The following is a 22,008-nucleotide window of genomic DNA, read 5'->3' as shown; positions in this document are numbered from 1 at the left end:
GTATTTGGCGGCTGACAAAAACTGAATTTTTCAAATTGCGCTGTCCTAAAACTTGTATAGCTATATACAAGCTGCCAAAAATGATCAAAAACAGGATCATGCATCAGTTAGACAATTAAGCTAGTTTTATTTAGCAAAAAGAATTAAATGTACGAATTTGGTGGCTTCATATTTAGAAAAAATCTATGTGAAATATGTTCTAAATTTAACAAATTGGAAGAAGGATTTATAAAATATTTTTATGAAATTTTAAACATTGAAGTTGAACACAAAGAACGATTGATCACAAGTGACAGTAGTTGTTTGCTTCTGCAAAGGTACCTTGTGGGTACTAATTGCTTTAAGGGGTGGTGTACTATAAATTTTAAGTCAATCAAATGGTATATACTTTTAGACTAACTGGACATGTTCATAAAATAAGGCAAGCTCTGTGACATTCAAAAAATAGGAAAAATTGGTCTTAGGTTGATAAAACCTTCAAAATAGCCTCTACATCAATAAATTTTTTTGGCTAAAAAGGTAACAAAGGTCCAAAGGCACTAGAATTGAAAGATTTTGGATTTGTAGGTTATTTTGCCAAAAACGGCTAAAAATGTAACATTTTCATTATAAATGACCTAAATTTTTATTTCAGGTGAAAAAAATTAGAGCAAGGCTTGGAAATGAAACTTTAGTATGTTAACTTCCCGCTGTTGTTATTCGCGGAAATTGCACATCGTTAAACTGAAGATATTGGCTAAAGAAGTAACATGCTCAGAAAATCAACTTCTATTCATAATTTCAATAATTTAGAATTTATGGAACTTAAACAATTACCATATACTATCTAGACTAAACTTAGCTATGGAAATACCTTAAATTGGCTTATTTCTTGTTAAAATACACATTTTGGCTAAAATGTAACAAAAACAGTGTTCGACCAATTTCAAGATTTTATGGTTTCAAAATTAAAGAATTGGGTTCAACAGAATTCAAAAATATAAAGGATTGTTTTATTACTTGTCTTAAAGTCAAAGTTTTTAATTATAGGCTCATGTCTGGCTAAAAGTGTAACAAATATAACATATTTTTGTTTTATCGAAAACGTCATAATTCAGAAGTAATGCTGAGCTATGGAACTTCTGAAAGTTTTTTCTAAAAAAAAAGACTTATATAATGAGTTTTAATAGAACAAAATAAGTTATAAAATAAGAACTTCAAGATAAAACATTCTTTACTGGAATAGGCTAAAGTGTAACAGAACATATTATATTGTTGTCTTAGTTGTTTTAATAAAAATGTAATTAAGAAGTAATGCTAAGCTATCAGCTATGGAACTTCTGACACCTTCTTTAAAAAAACTAATGAACTTATGGAACAAAAAAAATTATGAAATAAGTACTTCAAGATAAAACATTCTTAACAGGAATAGGCTAAAAGTGTAACCATCAAAAAATGAAGATTGAGATTGATATCCCACTAATTCAATGAAATTATCGTGTTTCCCCCATGTTATACTGACAGCCAAGCTTCGGCGAGTATGACTTCTGTTACACCTCTCATTGCAAAGTGATGTTGAAATAAGTATTACAAAAGGTTGATTGAAACATGAATCATATTGATAGTGCTGTTAAACAACTTGTCATTCCAGTCCCCAGAAACAGCTAAAAAAGTAATAAAATTGGATATTTCTTCCCAATTTTGTTACAAATTTAGCCAATTTTGGCTGATTAATGAAAATAAAGGCTTTTGGAAGGTTCATCAAGTGAATTATCTGTCATTGAGATGCTATTTTTGAGATGTGAATTATAAGGTAACTTAGACTAAAGTCTGAATACCAGCCAATTTAATAAATACTTCTATCAATGGGCCTGAAAAGGGACCATTATTAGAGTTATAGGATTGAATGTTACCATATTAGCCAGTTTGTCCTATCATTTATTGGCAAGTCATAATATTGTCTAAAACAATGCATGAACTAAACAATATATTGCCTTTTGACTAAGGATTCGTTGTTATGTCGACAAAATCTGGCTTAAATGGAACAGCACATTGGGATATTTCAGCCTTGTTACACACCATTAGCCGATCAACTTTTTAACCCAAATGCATTACCAATAGCATCCCCTTCAACCCCCTAATGATGCTAATGTACCATTTTTTATGTGAATATTGCCTAATAGCTGTTTTAGAGTCATTAGCCAGCTTTTCTAAAATTTGCAATGTTACATCATTAGCCAGAATTCTGGCAAGATTCAAATTGTCATAACTTGAAATATACTAAACTATAGAAATCGCTGTTACCTAATTTGCCAACAGAAATCTAATGAGCTAACCATCATGTTATTCTTTGAGAAGGATCAAATTCTGTTAGAAAGATGTAGGCTAATTTTGTAACATAGGTATGAAATGTCACAAAAACCTCAAAAACTTGCCTTTTTTTATGAACATGTCCAACTGCTATGAATTGAGGGGTGGTGTGCTTTAAATTTCAAGTCAATCAAATGATACTAACTGTAAAAATAGCTGGTCTCGTCTCAATCAATAAGCCTTTTCCAATGTAGGAGCTTTATTTGTTTTACTCCCCAGATAAATCAGCTTGAATCTTAATTCCCATGTCAAAGATTGCTTGTTTCGAAACTGTGTGCAACCAATAAATTAGGTCATTATGATTTACTTTATGTTATGCTCCTCAGCTAGCTTTTTGTTTTATTAAGTTAAGCAGCATTGTGATATCTTCTTAACCCCCTTGCACCCAATAGTGTATCAAACAATGCAAAAGTGATGTTATTCATTTCTGGGGCTTTAGATCTAATAAAAGCAGACTTTCTATGTTGGGCTTAAAGGTTTTCTATGGGAATAAAAGAAGCTTTTTTTAGGGCAGTGTCTTTATGCTGAGTCGGATAAATTAAAGCTACTTATTTACGCAACGATATCCTGCAAAAAGTGAAAGATCGAAAGTTGTTTCGAGATGTGACCTCACATTCTATTGCTTTTGTAAACAAAAAATAGCAAAGTTGATTTCGAGCAAATTTACAATCAAATATTTTGATTCTAAGATAGTAAACGTTCTATCTATTATCAGTATAAGTCCCTTTGTTTGAGAAATGTTTTTTTATTCAATGTATTTTCATTTTTTTCAAAACCGTTTTCTAATCTTGTTTCACTTGTTTTTACTACATCAGCATCATCAGACCTTTCAATCAAAACAAAAACCTTTAATAGCTCTGTACCATATGCTTGGCTTTGTCTTTATTATAAATCAAATAGAGAAAAATTACCAAGGTTAGTATCAACCCAAGGGCTGCCTAAGGTACCAACAGATTTCAAGTAGTGATTACTATGAGTGTCGGCCACTCAAGACCACTAAACAGGGCAGAATGGGGGGTGGTTTCAACCTACAAATAGCTAAATGCACTTAGTAGTGCAAGGTACTAGTGCAAATAGGGGTGGTGTCAACTTATCAGTAGTCAAATGCACTTAGTACTTTGGGGTACTAAGTGCGATAAGTGGTCGTGTCAACCTGTCAATATTCAAATACACTTAGTACTTTTGGGTACTAACTGCTGAAGGGTAGTGGGTGTACTCTCAAATTTTCAATGTGCAGTTAGTCATCATGATGTCTGGTACCAACTGCATGACCACCCCCTGGTTATAATTTGAAAATTTAAGCAAAAGAAGCCTGAGGACCCTAAGGATCCTAAGGTTCATATTTTGAGAAAATACAAAAAAAGGTGAGGATATCCTCAGGATCCGGAGGATAAATGTGAAAAATCTATGCTTAGCTCTGATTTGATACCTTCGCTTTTCGCCTTTTTTTACTTTTTTGAGAATTAATGTTTTAACATTTAGATCATAACTTTTGATGTAGTAAACCAAATTTGATAAGTGACCCCTCAAAATTTAAGTTTGTCCTTCCTCTTTACAAAGCAAAAAGATTACTTCTTTAACAGTTCATAAAACTCATGAAATTTCATTTCAAAGAGGGGGACGTTTTTCTGAAACACCCGGTATCTAAAAAATCTCAGAAAAGAACTCTCATAGGAATTCTGATACATGACCCGATTGGTTAATCTCGGAACTGCTTCAAGAAAGTCCCAAAATGGCAGATAATTCAAAAGTTTCTGATGAGAAAATGTGTGGAATTTGTAGATGCCGATGGCTTCGATTCTGTAAAGAGAAAAGAAAACAGGTATAGCTTTTCTAGCCAAGGAATATCAAAGTTCCACCTACACTGTTGATATCAGCTCACAGGAGAGGGCTCCCTGGAAATCTTTAATCAATGAGCCCTGGAAGAGTTGAAAAATAAACTAAAACACCTTTGTGAAAATCTTAAGGTATGTCATATCTTCCTTCTTTTCGAGTGTAAAACCCCTACTCTTTGGGATATGAGCACTGCTCTTGTTTTGAATATTGAAATTCTCTTTGACAACATAACAAATTTGTTTTGATAACTCCACCAAGTTTGTCAATCATACTTTTTGTCATAACATGTCACTCAATAACTTCCACTGATAGCGCACCCTTTTAACTTTTTTGTTTTCATTCAAAATGACCAGACGCTGATTGGAAAATTAGAGAATGCCCGCAGCCTATTGCCTGATGGGATTAACCAATAACAAGTGTGTAACTTGCCGTGCAAGTGACATCATCAAACGCTCTATTGTTTTGCCACTAATTTGGTCTCATTCATTCCAGAAGTATGTGTGTTTACAGATTTTTTTCATATTTCGATTTAAAAGCCTACTCGTTGGGAAAGAGAAATCGTATATTTTTTAATAAGCTGTTCATTGGGTCATTCCAGAATTTGTCTGTAACAGGGACGGACGACACAGGATTTTGGAGGGCAAAAGTTTTTACCAAAATTTGAAATTTGAAAGAAGAAAATGTATGAATTTCAAAGGCAATTGAATTAAAAAAGGCAAAAAAGAGTGGAATTTTCGATGCATTTTGCAGTAGTATATTATGGATTTTTATCTGAATTTACGACTACCACTGGAAAAAAAAATATTTCCGAGGCTAGAAAAAATTTAAAAATGCACATCGTCTGACGGGGGTAACAAAAATTTTCTGGAATGGGCCAATTTACTTAAATCAAATGACTTTGGAGGTTCAGTGAAATGGTGGCCAAATTGCCGTCCCATGTTTTGTCAGATAGTCCAAAGTTAGAGAAGTTGACGGTAGACTAGATAATCTCAGTTCTGATCTGAGAAATCCCTGCCCTGTGAGAGCCCTGTCTGCTGTCAGTGTAAGTTAACTTAAAAGGAAATTCTGATTTCCAACTGATTTTGTCTATTATTCATTTGGAATCCTTGCAAAATCTTGAAGAAATTAGCCTCTTGAGCAAAAAAAAACTGCCTTGTATTGCTTGAGATATAGCCAAAAATCTCTAAAAATAGCCTACAGGCAATAAAGATCCTCCAAAATCTAAAGAAAAGTTCCTGTTTAGGAAATCTTTCTACTAGTCCTCTAGTGTCCTAGTAGAAAAATTTTACTGTGTCTGCTATGGAATACTCAAAAATTTTAGGGACCAGACAATAGAAAAGAGAACTGACTGATGCTGACAAAATAATTTACAAACTTTCAAGTTAAAAGAATGCTAAAGTGCAAAAATCCATAATTTCTTACCACTGCTACCGACGCCATTTTGTATTATGTTTTTGATTTCTCGAAGCCGAGGTGCCGGGGCCCGAATATTGTATTTTGTTACCATGGCATCATAATAATTTCCGTGCGCCCCCCCCTTTTTTGACACTTTTTTCTCGACTTTTTACCCCCTTTGGTTCTTGGGTCATACATTTTAAATTGTTCAAACAAACCTTTTCAGACTCTAATAAGGGGAAATAGCATTTTCTATTTTCAGTAGACAATAATGGATGAGCAATCGCATGAAGAAAACAACGTTAAAATGTTCGAATGGGTTAACACTACACGCTTTTTTTTATAAGAATGGTGTAAATCCATTTCATCATGGATATTCTTAACTTTTTTGGGAAAATCATCCTAAAATATTCTTACAGCATATTCTTAGATAGGTTAGGGTCCTAATTCAGACTAGATTTAACATTTACTACGTATATACGTCTCAAGCATAAGATGGCATTTTTGTGAAAGGAGTGAGCCTTACTTGGGGGTAATAGACTATATCGGCTTTCCGAATTCTCCCCGAATGATTACCCATGATGCATTGCGCAAAACATTCACGGACGATATAGGCCATTTCACGGTCGCAAAGCGTAATGGGTAATCAGGACCACTGCGCGCTAATGACGCCTTACTATTGGTCCAGAGTTTTGAAATTTTTGGAAGATTATTGCGTCTAGCCAACAGAAAGCCGTAATGGAGGCGCAATCAGTCCTGATTACCCATGATCCATTTCGACTGTGAAATGGCCTATTGACTTTTCATGAATTTTTTTGCGCAATGCATCATGGGAAATCATTCGGGGAGAATTCGGAAAGCTGATATCGTCTATTGACAATTTACAATTGAAAATGCTCTAAAAATGGCATTCTTCGCTTGAGTAGCAAAATTCCATGATGGTGATATTCTTAGCATATTCTTGATTTTTTTGGCCATTTTCATCTTGGACATTCTTATAAAGTGTATTCTTATAAAAACAAAAGCGTGTACAAACATGAAAAAGGCAACTATTGCCTTAACGGGAAGTTTTTCCCGAAAGGGAAAATGAAAATAACCTGAAAAGGAAACTGTTTCCACTTTCCCGATCGAGAAACTGGTGAACTTCCAGATTTGGAAAGTCTAGCCATTTCAGGAAGTTTTCCACCTTCCTGTTCGGGAATTATTTCCCGTTAAGGCAATAGTTGCATTTTCCATATAGTGTTCCCCCCCCGACTGTTTAAAGTACGTGATCAGAGAAACAAACGTGATCAACTTGATCGTGATAGAATGGAAATTTAACTCGCGATAACGTGGTTTGGAATTTTTCTTGTGTGATTGCGTGATTTGAAAGGCGACTGTGAGGAGGGGGTTTCCAAAGTTAAATCTCGTCAAAAAAATTTGCAAAAATACTTGACGGATACATGTATTCAGTCTGGTGTGACAAAACATCATGACACAATGTAAATCGAACCAAAGGCCCAGAATGACAGTTTAGTGGGGTGTCAAAATTAAATTCATGATTTTTGCGGCCCTTTGCCATCCATCGACCGAAAAGGATCCCTCACCCCAGGCTAAATCATCTACATTTTTATAAATAAAATATTTCGTTCTTTATTGTCGTTTTTTCGTTTTTTGTTGGTTTTTATCGTTTTTATTCATTTGTCGTTTTTTCTTCGTTCTTTCATAGTCTCTTTATGGTGGTCTAATTTTGGCACTTACACTCCCTACAATAACACAGATTGAAGTCAAACCTAGATTAACGCTTAGGCTTTGGAAGGGTTACCGAAACAAAACAAAAATTCATTTTTGTACTAAAACTCCTGCTCCGTGGTATATTTAGTACTAGTATCAATCAATTTAACGACTTCGAAAAATTGAACCCCCACAAAGTTGAAGTCGCTGCACGCTTGCTAAGATTGTAGCAGACAAAAAACCAATGAAATAAAGTGGAAGTATTAGTATCGATAAACTGAACTCTAAATTTTGAAAAACATTAAAAGGCACAAAATTCGTAACATATTTTGACCTTGATTGTAGAATAGAACAATATATCAACAATATCAATAAAAATCTAGCTCGTTGTTTATCCGTTGTTTTAATTCATGTGTCTGTACTGTAAATTTAACTTAATGTTTTTCAAATGCTACTATTTCAGTGAATTGTAGTCTCGGCGAAATTAGGCTTCTTTACTACCTGGAGTTTAATATAGAAGTCTGCATTTCAGACCCGATTTCAGACTTATTTTTTATCCATTACTTAGGACTAAAAGGCTTATTCTAGGGTTTTTATTATCAAGTTTTCATGCGCTTTAAATCAAGTCGAAAAATTAGAGGATTGTAGAAATTTCTTTCAGTTTGTCTGTATTATAACTGTAACGGAGAGTTACTTGAATCTTAAAACAATTCTTAACCAAAAAAAAATGAAAAAGAGGCGCACTTTAAAAATTTATAATATTTACAATATTTACAAAAAATAATTCACAAAAAGTTCACCTGAAACAAACAATGTCTCAATGTGTTCATTTGTTACTAAGATTCAAAAACTAAATAATTCTCTTAATTTTTTCATAAATTATAATATTAAACGAATGACTTTTTAGGTACGATTGATACCTAACTACCTGATAATTCCACTTGGAAACAAAGAAAGAAGTAGATCCTCATCTTGTAAAAGTCGAGAAAAAATATGTCTCAGCCACACGTTATTACTCTAGGTCTCGTTTAGAAAATCGTGGAGCAATCTGCAATTTTCTTTACTGTTATTAATAGTTCTAATCCATGCACAGAAAGAGAAGATACGTCACGAGAAACCATGGTCAAATGACATCAAATTTGTCTGAATTCATTACTTTGACAAATACTGAAAGATAAAGATTTGACCCGATTTGACATGATATTATTCCGTTGACTAAAACTCAAACCCCAAGCTCAGATGACGCATGGGTTGATAGTTTTAAACTCTATCAGTTTACAAGAAAACTGACTAGATAACTACAACTGCGAAAAAATACATTACATTAATTTCAAATCTCAAGAACTGGCCAGTCCAGATGCAGTCGAAACAACTATAGGTACCGGACCAGTGTTATGTACAGTACTAGACATGACAGGAATGTTATTTTGAATCTGAATCATTGTGTGACTGGGTAGCATAGTCGCTGTGGGCAAAGCTGATACCGAATGTTGAGTAACGTTCGAAAGGGTCGATTGTTCACGCGGTGTTACCGGCTCATCAGCGCCGAGGTCCATGTTCGGTTTACCGACAAATCGGCCACCCATACTTCGATTACGACGGACGGCGTGCAAGTGCCTTGATTCGTGAAGGTATTTCTACGAACAAAAAGAATGAATCAAATAAAAATCTTTCAAATCTCTCAATAGCAAGTAGAGTTGAAGACCATCTTTACAATCTACAGACAAAAGACTTAGGGAAAGGACGTTTTATGTCAAACTAAAGCTTTCACAAGATAATTTCTCCTTACAGGGCTCAGTAATCGCCTTATGAGGATGAAAAACATTCTATAAAATCATTTGTTGTAAACCATTGCATATACATAAATAAAATATATTGTATGTGGAATAACCTTTGGAAATAAATCATTATTCACTCAAAACAAAACAAGATTTACAAGAATGTAAGACTAATAATATCAAAAAAATAAAGAATATCCTTAAGGAGATATAATTGATACCTTTCGAGTTTTTGGTATTTTTCCTTCAGCTTCAAGTTTAGCTCTTGCTTGGCGACGTTTAATGATTCGATGGTATTGTTTGGCGTTAACATATAGTGGCTCATCTAAAGCTTCCATAGCAACTGGAACTCTTTGCGCCAACACTTGTTGTCCGTTTAACTGTAATAGAGATGAGTAAATTTATGTTTCCTTCACTCCAACCGTTTCAAGATGAATTGTTAAAATATTGCACTATTCATATTTTGATTCTACCCTCGTTTTGCATAAGATTTAACTTCCCCTACTCAGATTATACAGACTTTTCAGGGATTTTTCCCCAGGATAACCGGTATAAGATTGGAAAAGATTTTTTTCTCAAGGTAAGGAAAATCTTGTGCTGACTGACGAAACTGTCTAATTTTCCGAAGTTCATTTTTCAGCTAGACAAGTTAGTCGAATCTCAGGGCAGGAAGTAGAATCTTATGAAAAAACGATGGTATCTCCTTACCAAATTTAATGGCATAAAAGATTCTACTTTGTTTAGTTTAAATTCCTTTTCTCACTCCACACACTTGAATGAAACACCTAAGCAAAATTCAATAATGTTTTTGTTAGCATGACAATTGAATACTTGTAGTATCTCAAGTGCCTGATCTAGTAGCAAAAGATATTAAAATTTTAATGCTGAAATAAGAGAGCTACCATAATCCAATTAACTTTTATAATTTTGCGCAGTTCTTGAAATAGTTTTTTTTGCACAAGCCTTACTTTTCGAACACCTTACTTTTTTCAAGGAAAATATAAATGTGAAAAAAGCAAAAAATAAAATTCTTTCGTGGATGAATAAAATTTTCAAAACTAAAAAAATGGAAATTTTCAATATAACATAAAAAAGGAGCCTGCATTGATGCCTGAAACACACCAATTTAATTTCTTTTGCTGTCATCAGCATATTTCAGGCAAACGTTTTTTCGGAAATTTTACTGACGTCTGCTGACGTCAGAATTTAAGAGTCTACTGTATTTAAGTTTGTTACTTTTAATGTTAACGCAACACCCTGGAAATATTTTGCCAAACAAAGATCAATATCAAAAGTTAGAATCAGAAACCTACTTTCCCTTAGGCTAACAGAAAAAAAAAAGTTTTTATACCGACTGTAAGAGATTTTATCTTTCTGGACCTCAGAGTGATGAAAAAAGTCCTGCGGGCAGCCAGTCACTTGACAGAATACATGACGATGCTACTTCACTTCAAGCCTAGCATAATTCATATTAGGAATTCTGATTTAAAATTTGAAAAGTGAAATCGATAAGATGGGGGAAAGTTTCTGGATCACTTGAGTGTAGAAAATGTTTAAATGGGAAATTGTATAAAACTCAGAAATTTTTTTTATAATTTGGTAGAGATTTTCACCCGGCCAACGGACCGGAAACAAAATAAGTATTAATTTTAAGAATATTTTCAGCTGTCAATGAGAAGGCCCCTTATTTTGCTCTAAATAGCCTGATTTTAGCCTATATTTATCTTATTTTTGGGTTTTCAGAAGTACAATTTCAAAACCCCCAGCAATTAGGTGCCCCCGTTTTTTAAAATTGCATTGTCTTTAGGCCAAAGTGGAGGATATTGATAGTTTATTCTTTTCTTTAATGTTTTGTCATCTTTTATTTTCAGATCAAAACATTCAATAGCATAAAATTAAAAAGTAATTACAATCGACAAAAGGCTGTTTTTTTTCGTTTTTTACTAGTTTATAGACTCAACCAGCAATAAACTTTGTTTGATACCTTAAGGGAAGAAATTTTCGCGAGAAGAAATTTTCGCGGAAGAAATTTTCGCGGAATTTAATTTCGCGAATTTGGGTGTAATTCGCGAAATTAAATTCCGCGAAACACACCAAAATTGTTAAATCGCGAAACTAAATTCCGCGAAATTCGATTTTTTTTCTTCTTCTTTTATTTTGTTGTTTTTGACCAGGTATTACCAAAAAATATGGACACAATTGATTTTTAAGCATTATAACGTGTATTTCTTATCAAATATAAACAAATATAAATAACTCAGTGATGGTTAAAAGTTAATTTAAGTTAGTCTAGCAAGCTAGACGACTAATTTATACATAGTAGAAATAAAGCAAAAAGTAATGAATGGAACAATTTTAGTCGTCTAGAAACCTTTGTGCATCAACTCCAAACAAAAGAAAAGTGTCAATATTGCAATTATAATTTTTTCCTGCTCAAAATAATTCTTGAGAAAAAAAATGGCATACCGGATAAGTGGGATGGGGGAACCTGGGAACCTAAAGTGGGAACCTAAATGAACACCTGAAAAGTGGGATGGGGGAACCTAAGTGGGAACCTAAATGAACACCGGAAAAGTGGGATGGGGGAACCTAAGTGGGAACCTAAATGAACACCGGAAAAAGTGGGATGGGGGAACCTAAGTGGGAACCTAAATGAACACCGGAAAAGTGGGATGGGGGAACCTAAGTGGGAACCTAAATGAACACCGGAAAAGTGGGATGGGGGAACCTAAGTGGGAACCTAATTTTTTTTTTTTTATTTTTTTATGGCAATATATTTCGCACGTCTATTGACCTCCTATGAAACAGAACTTTTGATTTTACATTTTATAAAGTTTTTTCTCCCTTTCTTTTATCAAACGCTCTTTGAAGACTTGTAAGGATGGTGCTTCAATAATATCTTCTTCTAGATCATTCCAAGGTTTCACACTTCTGTAAAAAAGAGAGTTGCTTTGGTAGCCTCTCATACCGTCATTAGCAAAGTTCCTTTGAAGCTCGTAATCATGCTGACGTCGTGGTCGTGTTCGAGGAGTAAATTTCTCTGATCTTATAGACTCGTCATAAATGTGGAGGTTCTTGAAAACTTCCACCATATCACCAACTTGCCGCCTGGTCTTTAGGCTAGGTAGATTGATGAGTCGTAGCCGATCTTCGTATGAGTAGTTTCTATAGCAACTAACTAGCCTTGTAGCTCTTCGTTGGACGCCCTCGATTGCATTGATATGGTTGATTAGCCTTGGAGACCATACTACATGTGCATATTCCAAATGGGGTCTGACAAATGCAATGAAAAGCTTTCGAAACATATCTGGTGAGAGAAATTCGAAGCTCCTGCTAATCAAGCCAACGATAGAGTTAGCTTTCTTGATTTTACTGAATATATGGGCTTCAAAGGTCAGGTCACTATCGATTATCACTCCTAGATCTTTTTCTTGGTCAACATGTTCTAGAACAGATCCCTGATAGGGATGGACATATTTGATGTTCCAAAATTTACCCAGTGTTAAAACATGACACTTGTTCGGATGAAATTCTAAAAGCCGGACTGGCTTTGACCAAATTTTAAACCCTTAGAGTGCACTTATTCTCATTTTTGCTAATTTCCACCCTTACAGTGTACTTTGGGAAGCTTGGAAAAAAGGGCCGCACGTACGGTAGGTCGTTTACCTTGAGTGCCCCCCCGTGGATCTATGCTTATGTGTATTGAAACGTGGCAAGCCGTGCAATATGTTCTATTTTACTATCAAACATTTTTAATTAATGAAGTGTATTCACACGCTGTACTGTTTGGTTGGTACAGAAAGAAAAACGAGCTAGAATCCGTTAAATGCTAAGCGACCCCAGCCCTGACCCGAAAATTGGAGCTGCTAATAAAAAACAATGTGTATTGCATCAAGAGTGAACAAAAACTAGATCGTAAATAATGTTTTACTAGATTCTGTATTCAAGCAAATTAGATCCGTGCAAAAGAAAGAAGAGGCTCTAAGTTGTCCATCGAGCTATGAACGAACTTCTAATTCCTTCTAGATTTGAAGATATGACGGTTTAAAAAGGTTTAAAGTTTTAAAGTCAATTAAGTCAATTTACTAAAAAGAACCTTTCAAAAAGATGCACTATAAAACTGCTGATAAATAAACATGCTTTTTTGAGCTAATTGAATAAATAAATTCCCTTTGTTTTATTTTCAACATTATTGTTTGCGAACCGTAATGTAAAAAGTAAATAACTGGTGTTCTTATTATGATAAAAGGTTTTTTTCTTTCCTTGCATATAATATCTTTCTTATCTTTATGTATTTGTTTTTTAAAAGAAAAATAATAATTATAACAAATTAGGTTCCCACTTTAGGTTCCCGGGTTCCCCCATCCCACTTTTCAGGTAAAAAATATGTGCACATCTTTTCAAAATTTTTCAAAATTTGAAAAGTAAACACAAATCGCCATTTTCAATAGACCTATTTATTTAAACATAAAGGAATTCTTCTTAAACTACGATAAGACTTGCTATCGAGCAAGTCTTATTTTTTTCGCTTATTTATTTGTTTTTAAAGAAAAATATTTCAATTCTATTAATAATTAAACAACTTAGGTTCCCACTTAGGTTCCCCCATCCCACTTTTCCGGTGTTCATTTAGGTTCCCACTTAGGTTCCCCCATCCCACTTTTCCGGTGTTCATTTAGGTTCCCACTTAGGTTCCCCCATCCCACTTTTCCGGTGTTCATTTAGGTTCCCACTTAGGTTCCCCCATCCCACTTTCCGGTGTTCATTTAGGTTCCCACTTAGGTTCCCCCATCCCACTTTTCCGGTGTTCATTAGGTTCCCACTTAGGTTCCCCCATCCCATTTTCCGGTGTTTCATTTAGGTTCCCACTTAGTTTCCCCCATCCCACTTTTCAGGTGTTCATTTAGGTTCCCACTTAGGTTCCCCCATCCCACTTTTCAGGTGTTCATTTAGGTTCCCACTTAGGTTCCCCCATCCCACTTTTCAGATGTTCATTTAGGTTCCCACTTTAGGTTCCCAGGTTCCCCCATCCCACTTATCCGGTATGCCAAAAAAAATATGTGTGGATTTGTGTATTGAATGTTTTTCATTTGAGTTTATTTCGTTTTGAGAGTTTGTTGTTGCTTGATAAATTATTTTCTCGCTACGCAAGTTTCTGCGTAGCTAGCCCCTGTATCTATAAGGCTGGAACACCGGATTCTTCCAGTCGTTTATACAAACTAAATCCCGTATTATTATTAGTATTGGTATTATTAGTATTACACGCATTATAAACGACTCCAGTCTAATTTAAGTTGATAACTTCTTCTTAATCGCGAAATTAAATTCCGTGAAACTTTTGAAATCGGCTCATTCGCGAAATTAAATTCCGCGAAATTTGCCATTTTGAAACTCTGATTCGCGAAATTAAATTCCGCGAAAATTTCTTCTCGCAAAAATTTCTTCCCTTAAGGTATCTTTTGATTGAATGAATATTTTTGAATTTTTTTTTGACAGTGATGATGATCTAAGATTGAAGAATCACTCCTATGAAAATGGTAATTATACCACATTTCTACAAGAAATTGATTTTTTTCTTCTTCATTTTTCATTTTCATTTTTCATTTTTTTTCAAATTTTTTACTTGATAATATTCCACTCACGAAAATCTTTTTAACGAGCACACAATCGCAACTTGATTCGAATTCTATCAAAAGTTACAGCCATTTTTGTCTCCAGCTGCAAATTATTTTGAGACAGACTTTAGTGAATCTTTTTATCTGTCTGGAAGAACACTGGTGGCAAACAATCGACTTCCTCAAAACAGTTGGTCGTTCAGGAATCGTGCTCAACCCGCAAAAGTTTCAATTCGCTGGCAGAGCCGTTGACTTTGCCGGATTCCGCATCTCAGATGAGAGAATAGAACCACTCCCAAAATTCTACAATGCCATAGAGAATTTCCCAACGCCCATCAGCACTACAACCAGGTGGGGAATTACGCACAGCTCCGTGAACACATAGAACCGTTCTGTCCATTTCTCTCTCCAAAACATCCATTCAAATGGACCCCTGAGCTTGATCGTGCCTTCACAGCGTCAAAGAAAGCCATTGTTGAAGCTATTCGATCAGGTGTTGAAATATTCGACCTCCACCTACCTATGTGTCTCCGCATGGACTGGTCGAAGCGTGGCGTTGGCTATTTTTTACAACAAAAATATTGTGACTGTGCAGACGACAAGCCAAACTGCTGTCAGGATGGCTGGCGTATTACTTTGGCTGGATCCCGTTTCCTCAAGCCAACTGAGGAACACTACGCACCAATTGAAAGATTGAAAGTGAGGCCCTCGCGATCACCTGGGGGCTGAAACAAACGAAATACTTCACCTTAGGTTGTGATCAATACACCGTTTAACAGTGTCGACTGCGCACACGTATGAACAATTTTCCATTGTTTTGATATTGGCAACCATGGGAAACTTCACTCTCCCCCGTAAAAAATGGTAGGTAAACATCCAGTTCTCATAAGAAAACCCAGCAGAGAAATGGTAGGTAAAGAACTCCTTTCAATCATGACTTCTTTTCCTCTAGATGAATTTTTGTGAAATTTTCAGGAGAGATACATAAAATTGTCATGTTCAAACATCTAAAACATTCTCTTTAAAGGAAAGAAAAAAAAGGCAATGTTTACATTTCTCTAACCTTCCACAGTACTAAAGTGAGCATTTTTACCTACCGCTTCTCGGTGGAGATGGCGAGACTGTTAAACGGTGTATTGACTGTAGCTACCGATCACAAGCCTCTTATTAAAATATATGGTGACAGAACTTTAGATGAAATTCACAACACACGACTTTTTCGCCTGAAAGAAAGGAGCCTGCCCTGGTACTTTGGTGTCATTCATGTCCCAGGGAAGACCAATCTTGCCCCTGATGCTACATCTCGCCACCCATCACCATCCAATGAGGAGGAGTTACCTGATCACATGCTGCCCGAGTTCATGGTGGCTGCTGCCATCCGCAACGATGCTGAAAAGGTCACCTCGATCACCTGGAATGCTTGTCATCCGAAACCCAAAACGATCAGAATCTTGCCCTCGTATACCAAGCTGTTCTTGCCAGCTTCCCCGAAAACTATCGTGACCACCACGCTACTTCATCTTACTGGCAGTACCGTGACAGTCTTCACATCACAGATGGTGTCATCATCTACAATGATCGTGTTGTTATTCCACAATCGTTACAACCTGCAGTCCTTGATGCCCTTCATGCCGCCCACCGTATCAACCATGGGTCTGCGTACACGTTCCATCGTCTTCTGGCCAGGGATGACTTATGACATTGAGCATCGCAGACAAGCCTGCCAAGAGTGTATCCGTAATGCACCATCCCACTCCCTACCTACCTCGCCAGCCTCACCATCAACAACTCCATTCGAACAAAGCTATGCTGACTTCTTTGACTGCGTTGGACAGCACTACCTCGTAGTTGGCGATGTCTTCCAAGCCCCAAAAGGATCACCACAAGCTGGATCTGAAGGACTCATCACGTGTCTACGAAACTACTTTGCCTGATTCGGTGTACCAGAGGAAATGTCAAGTGATGGTGGCCCTGAATTCATGTCTGGATTGACTCAAGATTTCTTGGAGCGCTGGGGTGTCAGACACAGACTCTCATCAGTCTACAATCCCCAATCAAACGGTCACGCTGAGGTTCCGGTCAAGTCTGCCAAGAGGTTGCTTTGTTCGAACACTGGTCCTTCTGGAATGCTTGATACTGACCGCTTTTTGAGGGCAATGATGCAACTGCGTAACACACCTGACCCTGATTGTCAACTTTCACCTGCGGAGATAGTATTTGGTCGTCCCATCCGTGACGCATTTGCATTCATCAATCGCCTTGATAAATTCAGCAACGAACATGTCCGTCCTATCTGGCGCGCAGCTTGGCAACAGAAAGAGGAAGCCCTACGTCACAGATTCCATCATGCTGCTGAAGAGCGGAACCACCACTCTCGCATGCTCCTTGACCTCCGCCTCGGTGACAGATGCTATATCCAGAACCAGACTGGTAACAACCCCAAACGATGGGACCGATCTGGCACAATCAAAGAGCTGATGACACTGATCGTCTAACCCGTTGCAACCGACGCTACCTTCGACGTTTCGAACCAGCCTCTGTTGACATCACCAACCGAGACGCATTTGTTGGACCTCCATTGCCGCCACTCCCAAAGAAGAACTCTCAAACTGCCAAGACCTGACGATCCCAACCTGCAGAGACGAACCGTGCAACAATTTAGACCACCCCAACAACAGTCGACTCCACTGCCATCAAGTCTGATTGTTCTACCGCCTGCTACACCTGTAAGAGAACCAGTCATTCCACCTCTTACAGCTGCTCCACAGCCCATCTCGCCCCTGCCTCCCGTTAGTGTACCAGCGACGCAACCTGGAACACCCAAAGACGCAGTGCCGTCATCGATGGGCACCCCGAAGAAATCATCTGAAGAGCCTTCATCCACCCCTCCCAGACCTCGATGTGTTAGTAAGGCACCACGTAGATATGTGGCAGAAACAGGACAGTGGGCATAAGTCCCAATAGAATTTTCAAAGGAACTGAAAACTGGAGGGGGATGGAGGATATTGATAGTTTATTCTTTTCTTTAATGTTTTGTCATCTTTTATTTTCAGATCAAAACATTCAATAGCATAAAATTAAAAAGTAATTACAATTGTCTCATCAATTATTGAATGATCTTTATCCAAAAAGGAATGACTTGGTTGGTCCGTCAAAAAAAACAACAGAAAAATGGATTTTCAAACTTCTATGAGTTGTTAATAATTAAATTGCGTTTTTGGATTACTTACACGCTAAAAATTGAAAATTGATCCATTTTAGGATGCAAAATCATGCTTATCAAAAAATTGCGATACACTTTCTTCTATCCCTTATTTCGATGCCTGCAAACTAAAATAAAAACAAACCTTTCGCTGTAACGCAACGAAGATACCAAAGTGTCAACTAAACTGAGAAATTTGATACACTGAACCAATTGAACCAAATAACAATAATTGCTTTTATTCAAAAATAATTTTTTATTACAAAATTGTCCGAATTGTTTAACGTTAAACAAGAGTAATAGATTCAGAATACAGAATAAAGGTGGTAATTATTTTTACAACTCACACGTTTTTGATCACATTAATTATTGACATCTTAACATTATAGTAATCTTTTTAGATGTTTTGTTTTGAGAGTTCTAGCAATAGTTTATCGTTCAACTTAGAGAGGGAATGTTTGTAAACATAGAATTTTTTTTCATAACAGTTATTTGCGGGGTCGGAATTAGGCAGTGGTGTCGGATTTAGGACCTCTCATGGTATTTGGGGGATGGGATTTAGGCAGGGCTGTCGGATTTAGGACCACTCATGGTATCAATTTTAATCGACAATCAATTTTAATTGACAATCAATTTTATCAATTAGTAACGTCTGGACATAATCATCCACATCAGCTGGGTACCGTAACTTGGTTTAATGTCAACATCCCTCTTCTAATTCCGACACCCTTTTATTAGCCTGGGAATCCAAGCTCAAAATCTTAGAAAAAAACAAAAATACCTCACCTCACAAAGTTCTAAGATTGAAGAGCTTGGTGCAGGTAGATTAGTCTGGCACAGAACGTTATAAACAGTCTGTGTGTGAACCCTTGTCGACAGACTTTCTGAACTTTGGAAACCCAGGCAAACACACATAATTAACTTACCATAAAAACTCTTTAACAAGCTCTAAAGACTTTCAAAACTACTAAAAACCACATCAAAACATCAGCCACATGTATTTAGACATCCAGCCAACAGCCATTTTGTTTCTAAATGAATCTATGTTTTCATTTTCATTTGTTTTCCTTTTTTCTGCAGAGACGGCTTTTTCCATAAATTAAGGTGGTCGTTAACAAACTTTTTGAAAATGTCAAAAAATATTCAAATTGAAATATCTCAAAATGTATAAATGATATATTGTTGAAATTTTGTATGATGATACTTCATTATTATCTTGATCTAAAAATAGAAAAAAATGTTAGAAATTTCAAAGACGGGGGTCATGACGTCATTTCAAAAAATAGATATCAAAATCTTGTGGCAGAAGAATCTCAACAACCAGATGGAGTTAGATTTTGATATTTGGCAGTTATGTTACAATATTGACCTACTGTGTTTTGAGTGAAAATTTTTTAAAAAAAAATCAAAAACCGGGGGTAAAAATGCAAAAAACTGTTTTTTTTAATTTTGAAATCAACAAAACATTTTTTTAAAAATCTGTTTCACTCAAAACACCCCTTGCACTAAGAGAAAGCTGTGTACAAAATTCCAAGTAAATCGGACCAGCCAATCTTGAGATTCTTCCGCCACAAGATTGAAAACCCCCGGTTTTGCTGTTTTGCGTAAACTGGCCTGAAACTATTTTTTGCTGTAGAGAGAGGAAAAAAAAGCTTTCAATATGGGAATTTTGACAGATTTCAGTTAAACTTGATGCACTGATTCAATTTTGACCTTAAGATAGAAAGTAAAGCCATTTTCTTCTGCATATTTCAGCAAATTTATGGTGTCGCGCAGAACCCTGAGATTACCGCAAACATACAAAAAAGTTGCGTGAACCTTACTTTTGCTTGCGAAAAAGCTTAAATTTGGTGAAAAGTGATTGAAAAGTATTCCCTAACCCTTTCATTGGTTAAAGTAACACATCTCACTGTAACAAAGCAAATTTTTATCCCTATTACTTGAAATACAAGCTGCGCTCAAGTCTAATAAAGAGCACTTTCACTTTCACTTTTGCGAAAACCCCGAAATACACCAAAATCAACTATATCACTATCAAAATCCAACTAAATGTGTATAGATAGCTTGAAGAAGAAGTTATGGACGTTTTAAACAATAAATTATGAATTAAACAATTAAAAAGAGAGAGAGAAAACAAAAGAAATTACACGTACCTGTCACACATTTTGTGTGGCGCTGAAATTTGATCCCAATGGGAAGGAAATTAGAAAGTTTATCAAGTAAAAATGTTCCTTGGAGTTTTGAGAAGCTCTTTATATAAAAAGGAAGCATCAAACCATCACTTACTACAAGAAAATAAGCCATGAAACAGCCATTCCCTTTAACAATAATCCACACTTGAAATTTGACAAGATTCAAGATGGCGGGTTTGTTTCGATTGTCATAAATCCGGAACTATTAACAGTACCGGTGTAAAATTTTCCGGGAATGTTCTTTGTGGCTCTAAGTAGCGACAGTAAAAATTTGGAGTCGCTCCAAGAACCAGAAGGGCTAATATTGCGATTTTCGTGACGGGCGGCGGGACGGGCGTTTGGGGCGGACCACAAAATCTGCTCAGGTACGTGTCTAAAGACCTAAAGTTTTCGACTTTCCTCTTCTTTATATGAAATAAAACTTCAGGATATTGTTTAGCAAGGTTCAAACTTTAATTTAAACCAAAAATTGAAAAATCGACCCGAAAAAGATGATCCTATCTCAGAAGTGTTAACGACCACCTTAATACGCCCAAAGCTGGCCAATCAGGCCGAACCTGCATTGCAGGGAAAAATCTCCCTGCAGGCGAGTTACCTGCGCCAAGCGTTAAACAAGCATAGAAAAAAATATATCATAAACTAGACTGTGAACAAAGTTTAACGCTTGGATTCCCAGGCTACCTTTTTATTAGCTAAAATTGATAGAAAGGTTGAAACTGTTTTTCTTTGCTAAGTGATCAGAGAGGAATAATCCTTTTTTCAATCAGTGGTTCAAGCTTTCATATTAGTCCTGTCTCTAAAGAAGGGACGAAAGACGAGGGATGTCAATATTAGACTAACTTATGGTACCGCACTCAACTCTAAAGAGCCTTTTACTTTAACAGAGGAGGTATGGTTCAAATGAAAAACATCTAGAATTTTAGAGACATTTTAAAACAAATTTTACTATGGCTGGGCTTCTTATGACTGAAAATATTGGCCATCCACATCCATTTTTTCTACTTTATCTCTGGAAGAGCTCATACAAGTCTGTAAGAAACAACATCATTACCTGAAGAATTCCTTAAAGTGGCCATTTTGCTCATTTTGAATCAAAACCTTCAAAAAATAATAACTTCTTAATAAAAATGAAGGATTTCACTAGAAAGAAGTAACCCTCTAAAGTGATTCAGGCCAACAGAATCAACAAACTAAATCAAAAACATACATTTTGGTTTACAGAAAATCTGATTGGTAACTAGCTACTCAAAGCTGCTTTCCTATTAGTTGATTTCAACACCCAATGAGCCTTCAGGAAAACAACAGCCAATCACCATACACCAATTTACAAAACACTCAAAAAGTATTGGTGCACACAAGGAAAGCATAAAAACAGCAAAAAAATTTGAATTTTAGCAATCAAAATTCAAAACCAATTAGGAATAAAACATTTATAGTTCAGACTAGATTTTAAACAGAATAAGACTGAAAATAAAGGTTTTGTTTTTCGTTTTTTCGGCGCCATTTTTCACGATTTTAGTACCAAATTTATGGCGAAAACTCACCACTACAGTAGCTTGATTTGCCTGTTGTTGAGCTCCAGCATTAGCAGCAGCAGTCAAAGTTTGTGGAGAAGCTGTAGTTGTGCTTCCACTGTTAAGTTCAAATCTTTGATCAGCATTTGATATCATTTGTAAACCGTTTGTCACTTGAGAAGGATCGATAATGTAAAATGCTTTGCCCGCTCCACCTCCATCTTGGGCAAAGATTTGGATAGGGGCTGTTGTTGTTCCTCCTTGTTGGATTATATGTGCCTGTGAAGCATTGACTTGGACAGCTTGTTGAGGGGTAGCTGTAGAATTCTCCATTTTAAAGGCAAAATTCAGAAATATGAAAGAAAACTCGACGTAAAACTCAAAACTTTGAGAAATGTTATGATTTTACGTTCC

General features: G+C 36.0%; 1 protein-coding gene across 1 annotated transcript; it reads right to left on the bottom strand.

Moving 5' to 3' along the window:
* Positions 1 to 8,539: 8,539 nt before the first annotated feature.
* LOC136801961 (uncharacterized) lies at positions 8,540 to 22,008 on the bottom strand. Its single transcript, XM_067058659.1, has 3 exons — positions 21,625 to 22,008; positions 9,293 to 9,451; positions 8,540 to 8,930 (listed from the first exon to the last, which is right to left on the bottom strand). The coding sequence occupies exons 1-3, from the start codon at positions 21,925 to 21,927 to the stop codon at positions 8,631 to 8,633; spliced, it is 762 nt and encodes a 253-aa protein (XP_066914760.1). The 5' UTR covers positions 21,928 to 22,008; the 3' UTR covers positions 8,540 to 8,630.

This window comes from Clytia hemisphaerica, unplaced genomic scaffold (assembly GCF_902728285.1).
Source record: "Clytia hemisphaerica strain Z4C2 unplaced genomic scaffold, Clytia hemisphaerica genome assembly, whole genome shotgun sequence".
Taxonomy (NCBI): domain Eukaryota; kingdom Metazoa; phylum Cnidaria; class Hydrozoa; order Leptothecata; family Clytiidae; genus Clytia; species Clytia hemisphaerica.
The sequence above is the reverse complement of the archived record's forward strand: the minus strand, read 5'-3'. Positions and strand labels throughout refer to the sequence as shown.